Below are 26,975 nucleotides of genomic sequence, written 5' to 3'. Positions count from 1 at the left end.
ATTTGAAATTATTTTTATTTTCTGAAAAATTCGTTTTAGGTTTTTTAAATATTCAGTTTTATTAAGTGAATTCCAAGTGAATATTTTAAATCCTGAAACAAAGTGCAATATTTATGAGGAATTATTTTAAAACTTCTAACAAACAAAAGATTTTTAAAAGACTTAAAATATCTAAATTTTATTTTGAATTTAAAAGAATACTAAAACTTTACTTCAAATATTTAAAATACATATCTCCATACACCTAGCATGACTTTTATTTTATATTTTAATATATCTTACATGAAAACTTAGTATTAACTAAGAAGAAACAATATATGAACTCACCTGGCATGCAATACAGTTGTAGCAAGCAGTCTATTTCTTTATTTAAGGTCCTATTTAAGGTCCTACTTCAGAAGTTCATGTTCTATCCACATTTGAGTATTCAATTTTATACGATTTTAAGAATATACAGCAACAAAGTAGGTTCTTGGATTTAAGACAAGTCATAGAGATCATCTGTGCCCTTTAAAAGTTATTTAATGTACAGGACTGTAACCATAGTTTAACCAATTTTACTATATTTTGCTTTTACACATGATAATGCATTTAATTGATTTTGCTTAAACCATTTGAGATGAAAACATCTACTACTAAAATAACATTTTGTGATTTACCATAATGTAAAGTCACCCTTTCAACTAAAAACAAAAATCAATTAATAATTGTCGTTTGATTTTATTTCTAAGTAAAAGCCATATTTCAAACTCCTAGTACCAACCTAACAAATATTTGTTGATTAATTATAATCTCTGGGAATTTTTATTTTCTAATTTTGTATTACTGTTGACTACTAATTTAAACCTTTATGTTTAGAATGATTTCTTTTCAAAGCAAGACACATTAATCAATACTTTGACATTTTATTGCTACTTACAAAATAATTGGATTTGCTCTATAATTAGTAAACCTTTTTTCTTTTCACAATAAAATTGTGGACAATTAAAACGGTAAGGCTTTTCATAGTAACCAAAGAAAGCTCATTTAGAATTGCCTAAAAGTAAGGGTTGTCTTTTAATTTAAATAATATTTGTGATAGACTCTTAGGCCAGATCTAAACAAAACAGAAAATTAGAAATGATGTGATCGTCTGTTCTCCTCTGATCATCATCACTCGGGAGTGTCTAAGGAATGAGTGACTGACGCCTTAAGCTACAGGCACTAATAGACAACTATGCATAACGTATCTTATTATTATTACATGTATTTTATCATTAATTTATTCACTGTGTATCTTGGTTAACCAGCTTCAAACTACTTTTAAAAAACATTTCTTAATGGACAAATTAAGAACCATATTACAAATTAAAACATGGGCTTATGTAGGAAATTAAAAGCATGAAGTATTGAGGCTCCTACTTGGTAACTACCAATTATGTTTTGTGGAATTTCAACCTGTTGAAATATGTCCATAAAATTCAAGTAACTGTTACTAACTATCTCGCATTAACATAATTAAACTGGGAACTACAAAGCCACAGGCAGATCTAAAACAGTATCTGTCTCTAAGAGTAAACCTGTCTAAAATAAAGCTATTAAAATAACTTTAAACTTTTAAAAAACATTTCTTAATGGACAAATTAGGAACCATATTACAAATCAAAAACATGGGCTTATGTAGGAAATTAAAAGCATGAAGTATTGAGGCTGCTACTTGGTAACTACCAATTGCTACTTACTCAAATAGTTTGCTTCACCTCCAAAACAGGTTATCCAAAACCGGGCCCGAACAGTATTTTGAGGGGAGCAGTGTTTGACTGCCCCCTAGTGGCCAGGCTCAAGGCACGCCTAGCATGGTCCTTTCTTAGGGATGTCAGTTTCACTTGGCCACTCTGACTTGAGAAAAGGTTTTCCATCTGAATTTTAATTTCACACCTTTATATTCATGCTGTGGACAGTTGTGAAAATCAAGTATATTTCAGGCCAGTCATCCCAAAGACTGACCTGCTTGCGGGCTGAATGAAGCCCACTGTGAGGGAGAAGGAAAAAGACTGGGAACATGGGAGTTAAAACCTTTAGAGACGTGTTATCCCAGAAGACGCCAGCTAAATACATCTCACAACAGATGCTTACTCGTGTGCTCATCTTACTGTGAATAAATATGACCAGATGTAATCAAAGAGTTTTAAGGCCTCTCACTGGAAGTGACAAAATTGCCTGTCATGTGAATTTTAGAGGCAAAATTGGGATGCTGCTTTCTAATAGGTTGATATTGAAAAATGGCACATTTTCCGGCCGGGCACGGTGGCTCAAGCCTGTAATCCCAGCACTTTGGGAGGCTGAGACGGGCGGATCACGAGGTCAGGAGATCGAGACCATCCTGGCTAACACGGTGAAACCCCGTCTCTACTAAAAAATACCAAAACTAGCCAGGCGAGGTGGCGGGCGCCTGTAGTCCCAGCTACTCTGGAGGCTTAGGCAGGAGAATGGCGTGAACCCGGGAGGTGGAGCTTGCAGTGAGCTGAGATCCGGCCACTGCACTCCAGCCTGGGCGACAGAGCGAGACTCCGTCTCAAAAAAAAAAAAAGAAAAAAAAGAAAAATGGCACATTTTAATTCCGGAATATAGATATAGTAACCCAAATAAAATTCAGTTAACAAAGAATGGTTTTATATAAATAGTTATGCAACAAAAACTGCACCTAATTCTTAGGAGTACATATCTATTTAAGAGCCCAGAATGGCTTGGTTTACTTATTTGGTCAACATATAACTCAACATTCTTTGGGTAAAATGAATGTGCTTGTTTCACATGTGAAGTAGTAGTGGAATTAGAGGCCTAATTATCTAAAAACAAAAAATAAGCTTCTCATGTGCTTTACTCACCTGTACTTCCAGGTGTTTTGTATGTATTTTTAAAAATTAAGTTCGCAATGAAGGTCAATGTTGCTATCAGAAAAGTGCCCTGAAGCCAAAATAAAACAGCTGATTCAACAGTCATGTGATAAACAGACTTCTGAGTGTTTTAAGATGCAAAAAGAATTGAGATTGTAGTCAGGTGCGGTGGCTCACACCTGTAATCCTAGCACTTTGGGAGGCAAGCAGATTACTGAGGTCAGGAGTTCGAGACCAGCCTGGGAAACATGGTGAAACCCCATCTCTATTAAAAATACAAAAATTAGGCAGGCATGGTGGTGCACACCTGTGGTCCCAGCTACTTGGGAGGCTGAGAGGCAGAGGTTGCAGTGAGCTGAGACCACACCACTGTACTCCAGCCTGGGCAACAGAGCAAGACTCCGTCTCGAAATTAAAAAAAAAAAAAAAAATTTAAAGAATTACGATTGGGGCCGGGCGTGGTGGCTCAAGCCTGTAATCCCAGCACTTTGGGAGGCCGAGACGGGCGGATCACGAGGTCAGGAGATCGAGACCATCCTGGCTAACAGGCTAACATGGTGAAACCCCATCTCTACTAAAAATACAAAAAATTAGCCAGGCGAGTGCGGGCGGCTGTAGTCCCCAGCTACTTGGGGAGGCTGAGGCAGGAGAATTGGCGGTGAACCGGAGGCGAGCTTGCAGTGAGCTGAGATCCGGTCACTGCACTCAGCCCGGGCGTCAGAGTGAGACTACCGTCTCAAAAAAAAAAAAAAAAAAAAAAAAAAGAATTACGATTGAAAATGTAACCTTCATTACAAAGTAAAAAGCCTTTACAATATGTTCAGTGTGACTGATAAAGTTCTAGCCCTCCTTTCCCATCCTCCCCCTTCCCACTGTTCTGACTCAGGCCCCGTTGCTCCTGTCCAAGCCTCTCTCCTCTCCTTCCCACCTTTATTTATCTTCCCCTCCTCCCTGCCTTTGCAGGCATCTGTCTCAGATGCTCTCCCGGCCTGTCTTCCCTCCATTTTCATGTCTCGCCCTCCCACCCCCATCCCTATCTTCCTGGTGTCCACACCTCTGAAATCTCCCTTCTGCTCTCCTTGGGTCTGCTCTTCAACTCTCTTGCTCTCTGAGTTCCTATCTCCTCCAGCTCTGCCTTTGTTCACATTCTCGGTAACTCTCACACCTGCTCCATCCTAACTGGTCAATTCTGGCTTTTCATTTCCACCTTGGAATACATCTATCCCTCAATTTGCCCCCTTTCTCAAGTATTCCTCTCTCTAATCACCTCCTGTCTTTGCCGAGCTCCCTCCCCAGGGGCTTCCTGGATCTTCTTTGTCTCCCTCTTTTGGCCTTTGCCTTCTTTCTATTATTTGTCTCTATCCCACAGTCTCCTGGCCTGACCAGTGGTCACCATGTCTGTTGCTTGCTAGAATACATGCCCAAACACCACCAAATGAATATTGTATCTCTGTATTACTTCCATACTGGTGTGCTCTCTTTTTCTAGGTCCAATGATTTGTCTACAATTATAAAATCCAGAAAGCTCAGAAAACTGAGTTGATCACCTTTGCCTACAAAATCTGGTCAGAATTGGCCAGGAGCTATTTAGATTCTTTATGCACTTACTGTAAAATTTCATACATTGCGCTATAGAAAAATGTTCATGTGTTTGGTTATGGAACTTTGCCCCAAGCCAGTAGGACATGTTACATAGTTCATAGCATATGCATTAACTTTCTAAAATCACAAAAATATTATAAATTCTGCAACATATCTCTCCAAAGGGTTTCTGCTATGGTGGTACAGATCTCTATTAGCCATGCCCCTCTACAGATCACCAACTGTTCTGTGCCATATTATTCTCGAGTGGTATAATGGCAATTTTATTTGCCCAAGGAAATTCAGTGTTAATAGAATGTGTCTGATGAAGGAAAGATAATTTTAACTAATTCTCCTTTTCTCTGATTCCAGTTTATTTTCTATTCAATCTCTAGGTTATTTTTTTTTTTTTCAGTGACTACATTTTTTATTCCGATCATTCCAACTGTGTTTAAAGCTGTCTGGGGTTTTATAAACGTTCATTCTTATTTCATGATATCTTCCTTCCATTAGTTCTCTGAGAATTTTAATCATGCAGAGTTTAAACTAGTCTTTAAAGCTCTATCAGCTAGGCGTGGTGACTCACACCTGTAATACCAGCACTTTGGGAGGCTGAGGTGGGCGGATCACCTGAGGTCAGAAGTTTGAGACAAGCCTGGCCAACATGGTGAAACCTTGTCTCTACTAAAAATACAAAAAATTAGCCGGACATGGTGGCGCGTGCCTGTAGTCCCAGCTACTTGGGAGGCTGAGGCAGAAGAATCGCTTGAACCCAGGAGGTGGAGGTTGCGGTGAGCCGAGACTGTGCCACCATATTCCAGCCTGGGTGACAGAGTGAGACTCCATCTTAAAAAAAAAAGAAAGTTCTATCATCTCTTTCCCAGGTATGAATTCCCCCTTTTTGTGGAGCCCTGGACATTTCATAAAGTTGGAAGAATGCTTCTCCTGCATGCAGCTCCTCAAAGTAGTCTCAAAAGTAATTTCACATAGCCCAGGGAGTGTTCAGATCTGAACTGTCATATATGTTAGCATCTCAGAGACTTTGCCTGTGGGTGATCCAGTTCCAAATCTCATGCCCATTTGCAGCGGTATCACCACTGCTTCCCCTGCTGGCCATGAGCAAGCATTATTTAAATCACAGTCTTTGGTGGTCAGAGTTATTCCATACCCCATGCATTGTCAGGGGCTCAGTCCCAGCGGTTGGCTTCATGCAGATCCCAGCCTCTGCCAGTTGGGCTGCACTAAGCCCCTTTCTCGAACTGGCATTGAACCCAGTTCTGATTGTTTCTCCAGTCCCAGCTCCCTGCAGAACAAGTGGCTTTACGTCCTCTTGCAACAGTGGCTTTTTCCGAATCCATGTTCTATGGAGAGCTTTCTCTTCTATAACCCAAATGTTTCAATGGAAAAGCATAGTATCGGTTTTTTCTGTGTCTATGAGAGTGTGATGTGAGAGCATATTTAGGGTTTTCTCACAATGGATGACATTGATCCAGAAGTTCAGTGAAGAAGGTAGCTTTTGTCCTTCAGATTGTGCGTTTTCAAAGATAGGACATGGGTGAACGTACACACACCAGAGATCTGGAGTCGTGAAGTAAAGTGCTACACAAACGTTAAGAGATTAGGAGACGGGAGGCAGCAGAGCAACAAGGATGCTGGATTTGGGGTCAGCAAACCCATGTTCAAGTCATAGCCTTGACCTTGACTAGTGTTTGGCCTTTGGCATACCAAATAACTTCTCCGCTTCATCCGCAATACTTACATAATTATCGAGTTTCCAAGAACCACCTGTCATGGTGTCAGAGACACAGATTCCACAACTCCAGCCCCTGAGGATTCAATAGCTCTGTGGTGGGTCATGGGCTCTGCATGTTCAGGAAAAGGTCCAGGTGATTCTGATAAACCTGTTCAACGGACCATACAGCTGGAAAAACTGGTCAAAATATACATGGGCTTTTTTTTCTTTGAGGTGCTAATTTTTGTTATATTCGTTGTGTGTGCCAGGACTGATAACTGAATTCACCTGGATTGTTTGACTCACTAATTCTACTTGAAACGGTGTTTTAAATTTGGAGGCAATAAGGACAAATTAAGTATTTGGGAAGAGAATATCTGAATCTACATTGTTTAATTATCAATATAAAGTTTCTTAACAAATAGTATAGTTCAAAAACTGCAATTAATAAGCTAGTTTACCTGTAGAGCAGCCTTGATGTTAATTACCACTCCCGCCTTTAAGAGAAATTAATAAACTCATAACACCAATGGCTAAGGAAGAATCTCTTCTGGTTTGGGGCCAGATTCTACTTCTTATCTGTCACCTGGCTTTCATTATCCAATTTTTTATTCGATTATAGCTCAGCCAGTAGACATTGGATAGGTCATTGCCTCTCTCTCTCTTTTTCTGTCATTCACACCTTGCCTGGGACATTCTGTTTCAACCCCATAGGCTAAAAAACAGTGTATCTATTGCTGTAGATATTTCTACTCCTAATTTTCTTTCATGTAAACCCATGTTATATAAGAGATGTAGAAGATACTGATTCTCTTTCATTCTGCCTTAAGAGCCACTGTAAAAATATTCCCTTAAAAGCCTCAACATTCAGTCTGAGGGTGAGATGATAGTCTTTATGTAAACTTTCTCATACATAGGAAAAGGAAAATCATCTACACTGAGTGTTACAGGAAAACTCTTTTCCCTTATTTGAAGCCATTTCCTTTTTGGCAGTTTCCCGTTTCCCACTTTAAAACGCCGCTCGTACTGTAATAACTGAAGTTAAAATTAACCACTTGGAAAAATAAGTTGCTCTCCCTAAAAGCACAGGGTTGTGTACATGCTGTTATTTTTGTTCATTTTACCTGTGAATTGTAAGTTTTGAAAAGAATGAAGCACGAGAAAATTACCTGTGTATATATGACCCGATTCTCAAAATTATATGGGCCACCTTACTCCAGCCTACATAGACTCCAGCTGAAAAATTACGAGAGGTCCTTTGCCACCTCTCCTCTTCCCTAGAAAATGGCTTAAAAAAAAAAAAAGGAGATGGTGCCAAGCAAGTTTTTCACTTAAAAAACTGAACCATTGGTGTAAGATAAATGAAAAAAAGAAAATGAGCATAAAGCTTCTATCATATGCACTCAACCCACATTGACATCATCGTCAGCAGACGTATGCCCAAGTTTGGCCTAAGCTTCTGACATGGATTAGCACTGAAGCACTGATGTACTCTCCACTCCCACATATGGAGCTTTAGGTCTATGTGGCTCACTTACAGAAACAGCACTGCTATTCCTGAAAATGTTAATTAAGTTCAGACAACAATTTTTGAGGCATCTGCTTTTTTTTTTTTTTGAGACGGGTCTCGCTCTGTCGCCCAGGCTGGAGTGCAGTGGCCGGATCTCAGCTCACTGCAAGCTCCGCCTCCCGGGTTTACGCCATTCTCCTGCCTCAGCCTCCCGAGTACCTGGGACTACAGGCGCCTACCACCTCGCCCGGCTAGTTTTTTGTATTTTTTAGTAGAGACGGGGTTTCACCGTGTTAGCCAGGATGGTCTCGATCTCCTGACCTCGTGATCCACCCGTCTCAGCCTCCCAAAGTGCTGGGATTACATGCTTGAGCCACCACGCCCGGCCGAGGCATCTGCTTTATACTAAGAACTGAAAACTTTTCTAGCCATTGAATCAAAACTAATAAATTCCATTATTTTAATGGCAAAACCGCAATTTGTTTTGCACCAGCTTAATATAATACTAATAAATATTACATAGAGGTATGTGCAAGATGGTTTGGGTAGAAAAAAGGGAAAGTTTGTACTGATGAGTGGTTTTGAAGTCTCAGTAAAGCTTTTGCAAAAATGACTTCTGAGATGATTATCAAAGAAATAGGAAATAAGGAAAACAGAACATGCTACAGTCTTAGTATCTGGAAATACAGAGAATAGAACATGCTATAATCTTAGTATCTTAATTATCCTAAAAGTTAGGGCTGCAAAGAATGTTTTCCTAACTGAATACAAGATAATTGTAAAAAGTGAAGGAGAACTGTCCATTGGCCCTGCTTGATCTGAAATCACTTTGGATGTTGTAGTTTGCTCATTTTCAAGACTATATAGTACGTCATCAAATGTTTATCCATTTTATTTTTCAAAGACACTTGGATTGTTTCTGGCTTGGGGCTATTGTGAATAATGCTGCTGTGAATATTCTTGTAAGAATCTCTTGGTGCATATGTGCATGAATTTCTATCGGCATTTACCTAGAAGTAAATCTACTGACTCGTAGGGTTTGCACAACTTCAAACTTAGTAGATACTGACAAACTGTTTTCCAAAGCAGCTGCTCCAATTAACACTCCACCAGTGTATGAGAATTTGCATGATTTTACATCCTCACCAAATAGTGTATCATTGGGTTTTTTATTTTTAAATTACACCATACTAGTAATCTTAGTGATATTTTATTGTGGTTTTAATTTGCATTTCCCTGATTATGAATTAGATTTAATACCTTTTCAGATGTTTTTTGTCATTCAAATATCCTCTTTCGTTCAGTACCTATTCAAGTCTCTTGCCCATTTTTCTATTTACCATTCATTTTTTCTTTATTGATTAGTAGAACATCTATACGTTTGCTAATTACAGACCCTTTGCAAATATCCTCTACTCTGCAACTTGTCTGTGCACTCTCTTAACGATGCCTTTTTAAAAAGACAGGCCAGGCATGGTGGCTCAAGCCTGTAATCCTAGCACTTTGGGAGGCCGAGGCAGGCAGATCACGAGGTCAGGAGATCAAGACCATCCTGGCTAACATGGTGAAACCCCATCTCTACTAAAATACAAAAAAAAAAAAAAAAAAAAAAAAAAAATTGCCAGGCATGGTGTTGTGCACCTGTAGTCCCAGCTACTCGGGAGGCTAAGGCAGGAGAATCGCTTGAACCTGGGAGGCAGCGGTTGCAGTGAGCCAAGATTGAACCACTGCACTCCAGTCTGGTGACAGAGCAAGTCCCCATCTCCAAAAAAATAAATAAGAAGACGTTCTTAATTTGTATATTGTCTAATTTAAGTATCTTTTCCTTTATGATTAGTGCTTTTATTTGGTTTTTCTTCTTTATAGTTTCCTTAATACATCTACCTCACAGTCATAAAGAATTTTTCTTATGTTATCTTCTAGAAACTGTATTGTTTCACCTTTCATATTTCATCTTATTATCTATCTAGAATTGAGCATCACCTCACCCCACTGCTCTGTAGTACAAACGTTTACATGTGTGTCTGTCTTTTTCCAAACTTTCTATTCTGTTCCATTGGTCTGTCTTTCAATCTTTCCACCAACATCACACTGCCTGAACTATTGTACCATTATAATATGTCTTGCCATACAGATAATGAGTCCTCTCTCCTTGTTCTCCTTCTTCGATGGTAGCCTGGCTCTTCGTGTTCTTTTGCATTTCCACATGCCTTTGAGAATCAACTTATCCATTCCCACACACATACTTCTGGGATTTTTATTGAGATTTCTTTGAATCTATAGACTGATTTGGGGAAAGAATGAACATCTTTAAAATATTGCCTTCCACTTATTTAGGTTTTTAATGTCTTTCACTAATAGTATATACTTTACATAAATGTCTTGCCCATTTTTGTTAGATTTATTCCTAAATACAGGACACTGTTCATGCTACACTAAGAGGTGTGATTTTTTAAACATTTCATTGTCTAATAGTTGCTGAAATATAAAAATACAATTGACTTTATAGAAACTTTGCAAAATTCACCAATGTTAAAAATTTATTATTTTAATATTCACAGTTATATTATTTATGAATAATTACAGTTTTATGTCTTCTCTTCCAATACGTATGCCATTAATTTACTTTCCTTACTTAATTCCATTGGCTAAGCCCTCCAGTACAACAATGAATAGACATAGTAGTAGTGGACACCATCAATCTCAAAGGGAAAGCCTTCAAAACCTCACTTGTATGCTGTGGGATTTTATAGATAACTACGCTTAATTAAATCAAGTAAGTTACATGCTATTTTTAGTTTGCATAGTTATTTTAAAGTCAGGATCTGGCAGTTCCATCTCTGGAACCTCTCGTAAACAGAGTTAAAAACAAGTGACAAACTGCAAGAAAATATTTGTGAGTTACAGAACAGAGGACTAACCTCCCTAAAGAATTCTGGTTGCATTGCCAGATTCCGTTTTCTCACACATGGTTCCAAAAACTGGTCCTGACTAGCTGTCAGGAATGAAAGTTTCACCGTCTCATCAGCATGAATTAGATGAAAGACAATCTTTTCAAAGAGATACATTTTTCATAAAGCCAAATGTATTCCTTTGAAAAGATTATCTTTTCTTCTCCAGATACATTCTCTCTAATTTTTAACAATAAAATACTACTTTTCTAATAAATCCATGTTAAAATATATGGTAACTCAAGAGTTTTAAAATCATCCTTATTTGACAAAGTAAAACATCAGTAACTTTTGGCAGGTTTCTCTAAATTCTTTAATTGAATTTATTTGGTCTAAGAAATGCAAAAATCTAGAAACCTCTGATCTAATGCATGTTAGAGATGTCAGTGTATTGACAAAGAAAATGGAGCTGATTAATAAAGGATATACAGAGGAAGAAAAGGAATTTTTAGAAAATATGGAGGAAAAAAAGCTTTCAACATGGGGACCAAGGTTGGATGTGTCAAATGCAGAAAACCAAAGCAAGATGAGGACTATAAAAAAGCCATTGGATTTAGTGTCAAAAAGGATGACAGTGATTCTGGTGAGAAGAATGTCAGCAGAGCAGCAAGATCAAGGTGGAAGCTATGGATTTAAGAATGAAAGTGTGGTAAGGAAGTGGAGATATTGACTTACTTGCATGGTTCTTCTGAGAAATTTAATTGTGAAGGGGAGGAGAGTATATCTCAGTTTTATAGGCAGGCAGATATCAGATATAACAGGATTTGGGTTGGCTGACTGGTTTATTTGTTTTGAAGATGGGAGCTGTACAATAGAGAGACAAAGATACTGAAAATAGCTGGGTGGGGTGACTCATGCCTGTAATCCCAGCACTTTGGGAGGCCAAGGTGGGTGGATCACCTGAGGTCAGAGTTCAAGACCAGCCTGACTGACATGGTGAAACCCCATCTCTACTAAAAATACAAAACAAATTGGCCGAGTGTGGCAGTGCATGCCTGTAATTCCAGCTACTTGGAAGGCTGAGGCAGGAGAATCATTAGGACCCTGGAGGCAGAGGTTTCAGAGAGCCAAGATCATGCCATTGTACTCCAGCCTGGGTGACAAGTGTGAAAATCCATCTCAAAAAATACATATATATATATGTATATATACGTGTATATATGTGTGTGTGTGTGTGTATATATATATATAAAATATAGGAAAGAAAGGAAACAATGCAGAGTCTGAGAAAGTGAGGTCGAGTGGAGTACAGAACATAGATGGAAAGCTTTACTATGGGAAGGACAAGAGGCCTTCATTCTTTGTGCATCACAAAAGAAGAATCCAGGGACTTGGTCTAGTCCTGTGTAGTTTCCATACACTCAGCATGAGCAGTCACACACTTATGTGAGGTGGGTCCTGCCCAAACACACGCTGCAGCCTCGGATGCAGGTACATTCATAAGTTGATGTGAACAGAATCTGGGATAATTCCCACTCAGAGGAAGAAGAGCCAGTGAAAGTTCCATGAAACATAGCAGTCAATGAATCAGAGAGGAATTAAAAGAGAGAGGTGAAGGGACCAAGGTAGCACCTTCTCTCCACATTTCCCAAACCAAGTTCCCATCGGGCTTCCCCTTGCCTGCCTCCTTCACAATCCCCCTTTCCATGGTCTTCTCCCCTTCACCCACCACACTGCTCATTCTCTCCATTCACTCGCCTCAGGCGAGCTTCAGGAAGAAGGTAGTCTCTCAACTCATGCAGAAGGAGATGAATTTTACATACTGAAAGATAAGATTTTTAATCTAAAAGAATGCATCTCTAAAGGTGGAGTTTTGGCAGTTTACCAGTCAGCAGAAATAATACTTTTGGAAGGGAAGTCTTCCTTCTTCCCTTAAATCCCTAATAACCCACCAACGGCCACAACTTCTGTTTGTGACCCACATAAAGGCACCCAGGCAAGCAGGATGTGGGGCTGACCTCCATCCCTGGTAAGGATGATGTTGGCAGTTTGAAATTATCTTTCTTTCCAATATAAATCAAAATGTATTGAGTCTACACTCTGTTCCACGAAGTGAGGCATCATTTCCCCAAATCTGTCTTTCAAACATCAGGCAGTCATCTGAAGAAGGAGGGGGCAATATTTTCTGCCCCCTCCCCCACAAAAAAATCTGTGAGTAGGGTCCTGAGGGACATTCGCCAGCATAAAGTGGTGGCTTCGTCTCAGAAGAACATGACAGAAAATAGAGGTTGGGAGACATTCCATTAGGGCAGGAATCTCTGAAATGGAAAGGAGGTGGGGTAAATACATGTGAGTGAAACCGGATCAAAATTCTGAATATAATGATTGATGTGGCCAAGAAACACCATCCAGGCAGGGAGTACCAAACAGTTGCATGAAAGGGTAAGATCGCCAAGTTTGGAAAACAACGACAACAACAACCAAGAGGCCAATTTCTCTTCACCTACCTTAACATAAAAGCCTTTCCTTGTTTTCTTCAAACAAACAACAAATCATCTACCCAACAAAGGTGAACTTTTAGTAAAATTCACTCTTCACAGAAGTAGGGGGTGCTCCGGCCAGGTGCACTCAGTTGATGGAGCTGCTTCACCTTGGCTTCTAGTGGAGCTGCCCAGGATGGTGCTGCCCCCATCAGAGATCCCAGCCCCTGAGTTCTAGGTAGCAATGGACGCTGTCTGCCTTGCTGACTGACAACAAAACGCAACACATAGTAACACTTTCTGGATGCTAAATGAATGTTTCCTCTGGTACTGCAGTTAGTTGGCTCTCTGGAGCAGATGGCACAGGCTTCGCCGGCAATTTCTATAGCCCCTCTGCAGCACCATTGCCATCCCTGGTGACCATGTCATCTGACTTGGGTTAAACACCACTCCACCTTGGTGATGCGCTCCTCCTTGGCCTATATCCCCCTGGAGCCATCATCCCTGGTGTTAGAGCCAGAATATCTGGCTGAGAGGATACAGGCTTTCTTCAGCTTTATGTAGGACTAGCATTGGCAGAGAAATAGAGAAAGCAAAAAGGAACTTGTATATCTCCATCAATTCTTTCTTTTTTTTTTTTTGAGACGGTGTCTCGCTCTGTCCCCAGGCTGGAGTGCAGTGGTGCGATCTCGGCTCACTGCAAGCTCCGCCTCCTGGGTTCACGCCATTCTCCTGCCTCAGCCTCCTGAGTAGCTGGGACTACAGGCGCCCGCCACCGCGCCTGGCTAATTTTTTGTATTTTAGTAGAGATGGGGTTTCACCATGGTCTCGATCTCCTGACCTTGTGATCCACCCGCCTCGGCCTCCCAAAGTGCTGGGATTACAGGCGTGAGCCACCGCGCCCGGCCTATATCTCCATCAATTCTTAAACTGAGGACCTGAAAGATGATTCTCACCTGTTGCTTCCCAATAACCCAGGGAAAGTGTTGATGGGCAGCAAAAAATAGCCTTGGGCAGCAGTCCAGTTGGCTTTAAAAGGCCATCTGAACGTCATTTTTAAATCTATTGGCACAGACACGTCCAGCATATTGACCAGAAGACAGAAGAAGGGCAATTACTGAGCAATTCTCTTTTATGTGCTTGAGCCTCCACTCAGCTGTATGTTTGGCAGGGGTCCTATGGAAACCACTGCAGAAGCCATCAGCACTGCTGTGATGCAGGCATCCTCCATTTTTATAATCCCCATGCTTCAATAAAAACTCTCTCTTCCCACTTTCACAGATGGCAGGAAGAATAGACAACAGCATACACTTTCTACAGATAGCTAGTGATGCTTTTTTCACTATGTACCAAGTACAGCAGGGGTTCTAATTATTATTTAATTTGTATAATGACAGAGCGGAATGATAAATGAAGTGCATGAAAGACTAAACAATATTTTCTCATCAGAATAATAGCCTAAATCTGCTGCCTTGGGAAGCTTAAATTTTGAAAAGGCTTCTTCCTTCAATTCCTTTTTTCAAATTTCTAAATGGCTCATTAATTCACATGTTCATTTAAAAAATTACTGAGCACCAAGTAAGACACTAAGTTAGACAATAGAGATATAGGTCACAGAGGGAAAAGGGTGGGGAATACACTGTATTCATTTATTCTCCTTATATATAACATTTGTGCTTTGAAATGTCTTCAGGAAGATGCCACTCTGGGGTGGAGAACAGGGAATTACGAGAAATGCAGTTGGCAGGTTCTATTCATACATGTTCAGTCTCTTCCTCCCCTTCTTTGTCCACACTTGCTAGATGCAACTCAATTTGTTTTCTAGGGAAAAGGAAACCATCTTGACGCCGTTTATTTGTGACAGTTGATTGCTTGTTTGCCCCTGTCGCCTAGACTTTCTGCATATGTGAGATGGGCATTTAGTTAGGTCCAGCCCTCAAAGAACTCACAGTCAGCCGGGCACAGTGGCTCATGCCTGCAATCCTAGTACTTTGGGAGGTTGAAGCGGGTGGATCATTTGAGGTCAAGAGTTCGAGACCAGCCTGACCAATATGGTGAAACCCCATCTCTACCAAAAATACAAAACTTAGCCAGGTGTGGTGGCGTGAGTCTGTAGTCCCAGCTACTGGGGAGGATGAGACAGGAGAATTGCTTGAGCTCGGGAGGCGGAGGTTTCAGTGAGTCAAGATTGTGCCACTGCACTCCAGCCGGGTGACAGAGCAAGACTTCATCTCAAGAAGAAAACAAAACAAAACAAAAAACAAAAAACAAAAAAAAACACAACTCACAGCTATTTTATAACAAATCCTGGAAGAAAACACCACATGCCACCTTCAAAGGATCCTACTCACATCGCCTCACCTCTCTATTTCAAAATTCTCTTTAATCGAATGCTTAATTGCTTCTGCTAAATGTTAAGAAAATATTGTTAGGAGGCTGTAAGGACATTTTCCTTGGTTATTTATCATTTACAGTCCTCCTTCAGCTTTCAAAAGAGATTTGAAATAAAATAAAAACCATACATGTGATATGGCTTTTAAGATGGAATAACATAAAGAAGTAGGGGAAGCTTTTATTTTGGTCACTATTATTTCTTTTAGAGAAGTCACATAAAATATCTTGAAATGCTGAGGCACAGCAAGCTTCCATTTTACATAGAGCTTCCTTCTTAACATTCTATTTTCTTACCTTGTATGGAAATTGCCTGTGTGCCGACATTAACCCAGGGTTACCATGGGCCAGGCGCTCTCCCCACTTCATACGCATCAGCTTGTCTGTCCCCGAAACACACCCACAAGGGAGATGTTCTCATTAATTCTATTTTAAATGTGAAGAAACTAAGATTTAAAGAGGTTAAGTAGCCTGCTCAAGGTCACATGGCTAGTGAGTGGCAGAGAGAATTGTAATCCAGGTCTGAGTGTCTCTGAGGTGCATTATCACTAACGAATGTGTTTAAATAGTAGGTCACATCCCATTAGGGGATCATGAAATCAACTGAGAGGCACGTGATCCCTTCTCAACTGAATAAGATAGAATAGCAAAGGATCAAAGCTCATCCCACATAACTTTAAAAGAGTGATATTTCAGGAAAATTTTTTTCATTACGTGGATGTGGGTATGGGTGTGGGATGAGGGTGCGTGGGTGTGTGCTAGTGTGTGTGGGTGTGAGAGTGAGTGTGGGGGTGTAGATGTGTGTTGGGAGTGTGGCTATGGCTGGGTGTATGCTGGATTGTGATATAAAATATATTTCTAACTGTAAATTACTGTCTTAAAAAAATTTCTAAGCCACTACACAAAGATATATTGACTCTCTCTCTCATTCATGTTCCAAACACAGGAGGACTACTCATTTTTATAAATCTGCCTCCTACAGAAATCTTTACAAGCAAGAAGTTGAGGGATTTTAAAATCTATGACTCAGTATGCCTCTCCCTGCATGAACAGGCTTAACAAGCCAACCCCAGTGCCAAGGAGCGGAGAAGTCTTCCTAAAATAGTCACAGATTTGACTGGTCTTATGCCTAGTTGCCGAGAGTAAATCTTTCATCCACTACTGTAGCAATAGCGAGAAAATAATTTTTGCTTTTGTAAGAACAAAACGCCAACGAACAGGAAAACATCCAGAAGCCACGCTCTGAGTCTTCCTCCTCAGTCAGAAAAGACCCAGAGGTTGTGGCCACACCAGCCTCCCAGAGTGTGCACCAGCACCCCGGCTGCCCCCAGAGAGGGCCAGAGGCTCTGCTTTTTCGTGCTTGCTGGATCTCCAGGGCCATCAGGACTAAACGACTCAAGCTGAAATGATCTACTCATCCTCCCTAATGACATCACTGAAAGCTTAATGTGCATTTGTAATTCAGACGTAGCTTTAGTGCCTCAACTCCAACTCCTGCCCTTTAACAAATGACATCTTTGTTAATGACAGCAGCAGGTTCTATCTCCTTTAGGAGAGTCTCCTGAGGAGCCTCAGGGAAGGACGTCTCTCTACAACGCAGCACTTGCTCGGAGGGCTCAGGCCTCACAAGGGCATTTTTCCCAGCAATCAAAGTAGACGTGCCTTCATGTTCTCAGTCATTTCCTCATCTTTATTTGGGGATATTAATGCCAACCGTACACAGTTGCCATTAACATCAAATCAAGTAACTAGGAAATGCCCAGCACAAAGTAGATGATGTTCCTACTAAAGTTTGTTCCTTATCCTTCTGCTATGTTAAAAATATTGTCTCCCACACAAGCCCAAGGGAATCCCAGGTCATGATGCCAGCCTTCAGTGGCATGGTTAGGAGCACTTTGCCCACATCCCTTGCTCCCTTCGATGAGTCATGCCGACCTATAGCCATTCTTGTGTCTACACTCTCCTTAAATCAATTTCTGTGAAGTTCCAATTTTTTTTTTTTTTTTTGAGACTGAGTCAAGCTTTGTCGCCCAGGCTGGAGTGCAGTGGTGCCATCTTGGCTCACAGTAACCTCAGCCCTCCAAGTTCAAGCAACTCTTCTGCCTCAGCCTCCTGAGTAGCTAGGACTGCAGGTACGTGCCACCATGTCTGACTAATTTTTGTATTTTCAGTAGAGATGGGGTTTCACCATGTTGGCCAGGCTGGTCTCAAACTGCTGGCCTCAAGTGATTTTCCCACCTCGGCCTCAAAGTGCTGGGATTACAGGCGTGAGTTACTACACCTGGACAGAACTCCTTTTTTAAAAATACATGACTTCCGTAATTTTATTAGCCAACTTATAAACATGTCTCTTTATTTTCTGAAAAGTATTCTCTCAAAATTGAAAGAATATCTCTTACATCTAAATTGCTAGAATTGTTTTGGTCATCCTAGCCATAGATATAATACTTTTGTAAATGTCAATTATATTTCCTTTCTTTAATTTCTTATTCAACTCAGCAGTTATTCAACTCTCATTGGTCTTCTCTTATGTACCCTGCACCAGAAGATTGTTTCTAACTAGTCCTGATTTATGCTCCTTGAAATGCAGATTCCTGAATCGATTGATAGTCTCATAGTACAATGGCTAAGGGTGGGCCTACGGAGTCAGAGGGATTCAAAGCCACTCTGTGTCACTTCCCAGATGAACCACTGCACACAAGATATTTAACTTCCCTAATCCCAAAACATGAAGGATAATATCGCCCATACTATAGGCTGGCTGAAAGATTAACAATAATAACCACTGTGTGAAGTGTCTGGCAAACAGTAGACCCAGTAGACACCATAGATGAGTGTTCAATGTTCAATCCTAGTTTTCCTCATTCTAATGTGTTTCTGGATTTCTCTCTAACTCACACTTAAACTCTCCTTTTGCAGGTATATTTTTATCATGTTACCTCAAATCTTTCTTGTAAAAGATTAATAAGTAAATAAATCGACCCATTTGACCCTATTAGCTCATGGTTTTACCTTTCTGTTTTCAACGGTGGATGACTCCTTGATTCCATACAAAACTAGGACAATACATCTGGTTTTATGATTACCTTGTGGAAGTGAATTCAAAATGAACCCTGATTCTGTTCTTGATATAGCTGGTATTCAGTGTGATTATGGCTGTTTAAAATGTTATCACTGGCCGGGCGAGGTGGCTCACATCTGTAATCTCAGCACTTTGGGAGGCCAAGGTGGGCTAGTCAGGAGTTTGAGACCAGCCTGGCCAACATGGTGAAACCCCGTCTCTACTAAAAATACAAAAATTAGTCGGACGTGGTGGTGCACGTATGTAATTCCAGCTACTCAGGAGGCTGAGGCAGGAGAATTGCTTGAATTTGGGAGGCAGAGGTTGCAGTGAGCTGAGATCGTGCACTCCAGCCTGGCAATAGAGTGAGACTCCGTCTAAAAATAAAAAATGAAGTTGTCATTAAGAATATTATTCAAAGAAATTGTGCATTAAGAATAACACCAGATGAACTCAACTCATATAATTCTTGTGAAAATTAAATGGGATAACACAGAGAGAGCTTGGCCATGGTAACACTTTTTTTTTGCCCCTCTTTCATGTAGATTTTGCACTGACTCAAGCTAGCATGATCACTCCTTCATGCCAAAAAGGATATTTTCCCTGTGGGAATCTTACCAAGTGCTTGCCCCGAGCTTTCCACTGTGATGGCGAGGATGACTGTGGGAACGGGGCGGACGAAGAGAACTGTGGTGAGTGCTCCCCTTGGTTCCCCTTGTGTTCCTCACTTTATGAACACCCCAAAACTGTGGGTCCATTGGATAATGATTGTGATAAACTAGGAAAACTGATTTGGTTTTCTGTAGGGACTCCCTTGGAAACACAAATAATGATTCCCCGATGTATTTGTGATAACGACCTGAATTTTTGTATGTTGAGGTTGCTTAAGTCAGAAATGCAGTATCATAAAATGTTATATTTTATAAAAATAAAATTATATTTGAAAATCTACTTCAATACTCATATTTTAATTTTAAGGGGCTTTCTATGACTACCTCCTTATGGCTGGTAATTTGGTTCAGCTTCAAGAATATTCATAAAGTGGCCAGGCACGGTGGCTCACGCCTGTAATCCCAGCACTTTAGGAGGCTGAGGCAGGTGGCTCACCTGAGGTCAGGAGTTCAAGATCAGCCTGGCCAACATGGTGAAACCCCAGTCTCTACTGAAAATACAAAAAAAAAAAAAATTAGCTGGCCGTGGTGGCAGGTGCCTGTAATTCCAGCTACTCAGGAGGCTGAGGCAGGAGAATTGCCTGATCCCAGGAGGTAAGGTTGCAGTGAGCCAAGATCGTGCCACTGCACTCCAGCCTGGGCAACAAGAGCAAAACTGCAACTCAAAAAAAAAAAAAAAAAAAAAAGAATATTCATAAAGTGTGAATGGGCCTAGCTAGAGAATTAACTGATAGAATGGACCTATACTGAGTGCCCACTATGTGCCAGGAGCTCTCCAAATCACTGGGACACAGTGAGCTCAAGGGAGACAAGTGTCTTGACCTTGTGGAGTTCACATGGATAATGTGAACTAAGATGATGATAAACCGTATGTAAGGAATTAAATAATCTGAGTGATAAGTAAGGCAATGAAACAGGACAATGAAATAGAAAGTAACTTGGAGGGAGGGATACTTCAAGGACGTAACCAGAGAATATCTTTATAAGATGATGACACTTGGATTGAGAACAAAGAAAGAAAGAAAGAAAGAAAGAAAGAAAGAAAGAAAGAAAGAAAGAAAGAAAGAAACTATGAAATATTCTAGAGGGGCAGAATTCCAGGCAAAGGCAACATCAAGTGCAAAGGCCCAAGGCTGACTGAAACAGGATGATGTGTTTGATGGTGTGTGACTCAAGCAGAGTGAACAGGGGTATACACAGGGAATGAAGGGGTAACCAGAGGCCAGATAACAGAGCATCTTACAGGCCAATTTCAGCTCTGTTTATTGAAACCTAAAAAATATTTTTCTCTGGAGGAAACTGATGCCAAGAGAGGCTGATATGTCTAGTTAATCAGAAAAAATCCCGCGTGTTTTCTCCCACAGAGAGCTACCTCTCTTCAGCGCTGCTCAACCACCCACCAAAGTGGGGCAGCAAAGCTCACGGCATGCATCTCTAGAATCTTCTGTCCTGCCCCTGGGTACTCAGGCATGCCTCCCTCTGAGGGACACAGCCTCTGCCCACACTTCCGGTGGATCACTTCCACTCATTCTTCAGGGCCCGGTTTAAGTGTCTCCTCCTCCAGGAGGGCTTCCCTGGCCTCCCTGAAGCTGTATCACCGTTCTAGGATGGCTGCAATTTATCTGTGTTAACACAGCACCCTGGGCGTATCTGTATGCTGCACAAAGTAGAATGCCTTATCTTTTCATTGTTGTTGACGTTGTTTGTTTTTGAGATGGAGTCTCACTCTTGTTGCCCAGGCTGGAGTGCAATGGCGTGATCTTGGCTCACTGCAACCTCTGCCTCCTGGGTTCAAGCGATTCTCCTGCCTCAGCCTCCTGAGTAGCTAGGATTTCAGGCGCCCTCCACTATGCCCAGCTAACTTTTTGTATTTTTAATAGAGATGGGGTTTCACCATGTTGGCCAGGCTGGTCTGGAACTCCTGACCTTAGGTGATCTGCCTGCCTCTGCCTCCAAAGTGCTGGGATTATGGGCATGAGCCACTGCACCCAGCCCTTATCATTGCATTTATCTTCCTAGGTAGGAACTCCTTGAGAAGAGGCCTCAGTCTTATCACAAAGCTTAGAGCTGGAGAGTACAGAGTCAGTGCTCAGTTTTGGGGGCAACTCTCTGGATGCCAATGGGCAAGTTCCTCAAATTCTCGTCCTTTCCTTTTTGCTGCATGGGAACCAGAAGCCATGAATGTTTACCCCATGAGGATTTCTGAACCCAAATTAAATAAAGCAAGTGAGGCAGCATCATAGTTGAATTACTGAGAATATTAATAAGAAATAGAAATAAAGATTCCAAGGATCAAAGCAGACTGTGGGCAATTATTTTAATTTACTTAGGCATTTGTGTGAACTTCAGTATCTTACACTATAATGCATATTTTATTATTTTATAGCATATACTGAAATAACAATACTTCACAATTAGACCTCCTTTTTTAAAATACGATTTATCAAAAGAAGAGGAAAATTTGGCAAATAAATTATATTTACATACGACAAATTGACATTAATATATGACAAATTGAGGAAATGTTATTTTTTTCAGCAGGACTCAAAAACCTTTATTTATTTATTTGAGACAGGGTCTCCCTCTGTCACCCAGGCTGGAGTGCAGTGCCGTGATCACTGCTCACTGCAGCTGTGACCTCCTGGGATCAAGCTATCCTCCCACCTCAGTCTCCCAAGTAGCTAGGACTACAGGTGCACACCACCATGCCCAGTTAACTTTTTATTTTTTGTAAAGAGAGGGTCTCCCTATGTTTCCCAAGCTGGTCTTGAACTCCTACATGCAAGTGATCCTCCCACCTCAGCCTCTGCTGAGGTTACAAACAAGTGCCACTGCACCCAGAAAAAAGCCTTTAAGAAACTTTGCTTTTGCTTTATTAAAAAAAAGTCGGATGACATAAATGTTATCAGAACTCAATATATCTATCAAGTATGCTTCTACATATACAGCAGTATGCACGTGACAAAACAAAATTCAGATATTTTCTTCGGAGGTCCTCAAAATTAAGGTCAAACGTGGAAAATGTCAGTATTAGAAATAGTTGATATTTTCCAAGACATTTATATTTATGTAAAATAATTACATACTTGCATTGCAAATTTTATGATACATACATTTGGAGTATTTTTCATGTAAAAAAGGGATACCTTGCAGATGTTTGCCTAACTTTTTCTCCCTTACTATGTATTTAAAAGATCAATCATTCTATTACTTAAACATATTTTAGTTTAAAATCATTATCAAACTGTTAAACTTTTGTAAGATGGTATTTAATTTCTAGAATAAGTGACACATCTCAATCACCATTTCACAGGTGACACTAGTGGATGGGCGACCATATTTGGCGCAGTCCATGGAAATGCTAACAGTGTGCCCTTAACACAGAAGTGCTGTAAGTGGTTTTGATTCAAAGACAGTATCAGCTTTGTGAAAAACATGATTTGTGATGCACACATTTATATGGGTAATGTGACAAATTCACTTTGGAATTTCCATTTTAGTTCAATGTATTTATTTCACTGGCTAACAGGTCTGTTGTCTGCCTGTGGGATTGGAAAGATAGAAAAAAGAAAACAACCATTTATGCTCTTTTCATGCATTACTCTCTGATTGCCAGAATATATAAGTATTGAATAATTGTGACAAATAGTAAAATTCTTATTCCTTTTAATTATTTTCTTCAAGAAAGATGTTAGGCACTGAGAGGACAACGATGACTAAGACGGAGTTCTAACCCACAAACACCTCACATGTAGCAGGAAAGACAGTTCCTTACAAGAGCAGTGATGATATAATATTATTGCTAAAAGGGAGGAATAATGTTTGCACCAGGGAATGGGGAAGCCCATTGGAAGAAATGATGGCTGTGCTGAGGATGGGGAAAGATTCCCAGAGAGGATAACATTTGAGATGGACTTTGAAGTCCTCGGATGGAGGAAAGCTACGAGGTGACCAGATGAGCAGGGGAGCAAGATCAGCAAAACACTGGGGAAGATGCGCAGCAGGTTGCAGCATGCCTTTTCACAACCATTCTGAGTGCATGAAGTGGAGGGGCAGGAGCTGAGCCTAGAAGGCTGGGGCCAGCCCATGAAAGGTTTTGGTGCACACACTGAAGTGTGGCCTCTATCCTGTAGACAGAATTTTAGGGGGTGTGTGTGTATATGTAGAGACATAGATATATAATTAGATGAATGTACAATTACATACATTAGTATGTATATGTAAATATATATATATAACATATATATATCAAATACGACACTAACAGTATTTTATGTACTTTATAATACCAGTTTATAGTGACCACTTATATACTTTATAATGCACAAGAATATTCTGTATGAAAATTAGAAACTAAAAAAGGATAAAATTAAAAATAAATACAACCAAAAGCTCTACTATTTTCTACCTAACCCACAATGAGTCGTCTTGCCCACATCCCATTTTAAAGGTTACTACTGTATACAACAGGCAATCATCATAGTTTTGGGCCTAATGTTTGTTTGGTTTGGTCTTATATTTATTTTATTTTTTAATGAGGAGGAAGAGCACGTGATCAGAAATGTATGTGAGGAAGATTATTTCATTAGAATTGCAGAGAATGAATTAGAGTAGTGAGTCTTAGCCATGGCAACAGTGCCTCCAAAGAACGTCTGACAGGGTCTAGAGACCTTTTTTTTTTTTTTGAGACAGGGTCTCACTCTGTTGCCCAGGATGGAGTGCAGTGATACAATCACAGCTCACTGCAGCCTTGAACCTCCCAGGCTCAAGTGATCCTTCCACCTCAGCTTCCTGAGTAGCTGGGACTACAGACATGCACCACCATGCCTGGCTAATTTTCATATTCTTTGTAGAGATGGGGTCTTGCCATGTTGCCCAGGCTGGTCTCAAACTGCTGGGCTCAAGCAATCCACCCGTCTCAGCCTCCCAAAGTGTTGGAATTATAGGCGTGAGCCACCCATGCCCAGCCTGGAGACACTTTTGGTTGTCCTGATGGAGAAGGGTGGGTTGCTGCTGGCATCTAGTGGGTAGAGACCAGGGCTACTGCTGAACATCCTAAAATGCAAAGGACAGCCTCCCAGGACAAAGAACGATTTGTCAGTCATGTTCAGATGGAGGAGAAAGAATGATGATAAAAGAGATACTGGATATTATGTTTATTCCAATCCCCAGGAAATGCCATTGAGAAGACTGAGGTAGAGAGAGATGCAAAAGGCGTTTCAGAAAAAGAATCCACAGAGCCTGGGGGCATGATTGGCTTGCAGGTGATGGAGGGTAAACAGTTTAATGCTCACATTTCTGGTTTTGGCGACACACCCAGCTTGACCATATGAAATTATTCTATTGGTAAATAAGTTTCCAATTACAGGTTTTCAATTTAATCATATAAGCACTATTTCAATGGTGGTTATGTCAATAAATATTGATGTAAGCATACGAAAGTTATCTTTAGGAAGTTGAACTAATTAACATATATGTATAGACAACATAAAATATTTTCAAAAATTTATACACTAAAAGCATATTTTACATTAAGTATATACTCAGTAGAAGTTTGTTGGCTTTACTAATAAAATTCAGTAAAATTTATTTTAAAATAACATTTGGATAAAAGTGATCTAAAAGAAGCAGGGCAACTAAAAGAACTTATAATTACTTTAAAAGAAATAACAAAATAAATTCAAAAATAACTCTCACATTCTTAGCTCTATCAGTACAAATATTCATAGGCTCCGAGGAGAAATCAGACTCCAAAAATACTAACTCTGTCTCTCAAAGTCTCTCTCTCTCTCCTCTGCCCTCTTCTCTCTCTATCACACACACAGACACACACACACACGCACACACAGAGTGATTGTCCTATGGACCAGCTTGGCCTGGCTTCTCCTTAGATTTCTCACTTCTTTACATGCCATTATCTTAGTAACTATGTAAGTCCCTTCAGAGTACATCCTGAATCCTTCTTTCTTCTGAACACTTCAGATAGATAGATCTTTGGTTATCTCAGCTTTGCAGCTTCTCTACAACTTTTATCTTCAACTTTCAACTTCATAGTGATGAAAAACAAAGAACCAAAAGGAAGGAATATCTGGCTGGATGGATTTTAGTAAGGTGCCAGTGTGGTTATGGTAGAACCTGCATCTCAATCTTCTCATGGTTCTTAGGGAAGTTTGAAAGAAGAAAAAAATTGAATCTGATTTTAAACAACAAGCATTTATTGAGCAACTATTTTTTGGTATTCAAATGAACTGAACTGACTCAGTCATATCCATTAAGAATTAATCATACTAATGTTTTTCATTGAAGTGAACTTAATCTTGCTTCACTAGATGAGTTTATGCTAGTTAACATTTTGTGAGTTTTTTCTAATCACTTGGTAAATGTCTCTGAAATGACTACTAGAAACTAGAACTGAGATTAACACATTAGTCTACATTTGAGTAGGAGAGAATTCTTATTTACTTTTATTAGGGGCTGAATGAGTTCATTTAACAGATGTAAATTTCATACATTCAATGAAAAGAAAACAGTATCAGTTATTAAAGGCAAAGTCATAATTAAAGAAATGTATTTGTTTGCTAGTGAAATCTTACTCTTTTTGTCCCATTAGTTCTAAAACAGTATCCACAATGCTGTGACTGCAAAGAAACTGAACTGGAGTGTGTAAATGGTGACTTAAAGTCTGTGCCGATGATTTCTAACAATGTGACATTACTGTGAGTAAAACTTAATTATTGGTGATATTTGTCCCTATAGTCACATGAAAACCAAGGAAAAACCCAAGAGTGTTGCGTGTGTATTAGCAAAATAATAGAAACTCTGTTTAAAACTACCAGTCATCAGATAATTCTCCATGCTTCCTATTCAGGGGGAAAAAATGGTTTACACCCTGTATGTTAGATTAGCCTGGATCAGTTAACTCACAAATGTCTGTGGGCCTGGAGTTCTTATTTTCAATTGTTTTCTGATTTATGTATGATTACTATTGTGCTTGTGCTGAAATGTTTTCGTTTTTAAAAAAGGAAGCATGCTTACTTATTCTATGCCATTTTTAACATTGGTAATCTATCCAAGACTGCAAAGATATAAAAGGTCCATGAAGCTAGCAGCTATGTTATATCATGCAAAATTTTCTGTACTTTGCATAAAGTTATTGAAAGCCTCAGGAATTTGCATTCATGTCATCATTTGGGCATGCAAGAGTGGGTTGGGATCTGTGGTTGGTTTTTGGTTTGGTTTGGTTTGTTAATGCACCCAGAGAGTAAAAACAAAGAAGTTAAATCACTGTGGACTTTCCAGTCTGCGATACTAACTAGATACACTTCTCAAATATTCACAAACTACTTTATTTTGCTTTATAAACTTTTCATTCTCCCATAAAAAATTTTTAGTTGTCATGTTCAAATATGGATTAGTATAATGGACATCATCAAATATTCTTTTCCCAAGCATGTGGCTTCTAGGGAAGAGTTGGGTTGGTCATAAAAATCCATAATGAATGAAGTTTGCTTTACATGTTATTTTAGGTCTCTTAAGAAAAACAAAATCCACAGTCTTCCAGATAAAGTTTTCATCAAATACACAAAACTTAAAAAGATGTAAGTAGCCATTAACAGCATATTTGTTTTTAAAAAATCCTTTTGGTGGTGTAAGATGTTTTTGATCTAAAAATAAAATAAAATATCAAGCTTTTTATCTTTATCATTACATTTATGTTTCTAAATGTAATTAAGATTAGAAAATAAAACATTTAAAAGTATGTTATCTTTCCATTTCATAATT

At 39.8% G+C, this 26,975-nt stretch overlaps 1 protein-coding gene across 1 annotated transcript in view; it reads left to right on the top strand.

Annotated features, from left to right (window-relative positions):
• RXFP2 (relaxin family peptide receptor 2) overlaps window positions 1–26,975 on the top strand; it is a gene marked incomplete at its 5' end in the record, with an annotated part of 72,151 nt that overhangs the window by 3,568 nt on the left and 41,608 nt on the right. The window contains 4 exon segments of the mRNA XM_017865869.1: window positions 19,068–19,214; window positions 22,507–22,584; window positions 25,804–25,909; window positions 26,720–26,791. Coding sequence (XP_017721358.1) covers window positions 19,068–19,214; window positions 22,507–22,584; window positions 25,804–25,909; window positions 26,720–26,791 — 403 coding nt within the window.

Source organism: Rhinopithecus bieti, unplaced genomic scaffold (assembly GCF_001698545.2).
Source record: "Rhinopithecus bieti isolate Rb0 unplaced genomic scaffold, ASM169854v2 scaffold_81659, whole genome shotgun sequence".
NCBI lineage: Eukaryota > Metazoa > Chordata > Mammalia > Primates > Cercopithecidae > Rhinopithecus > Rhinopithecus bieti.
The sequence above is the reverse complement of the archived record's forward strand: the minus strand, read 5'-3'. Positions and strand labels throughout refer to the sequence as shown.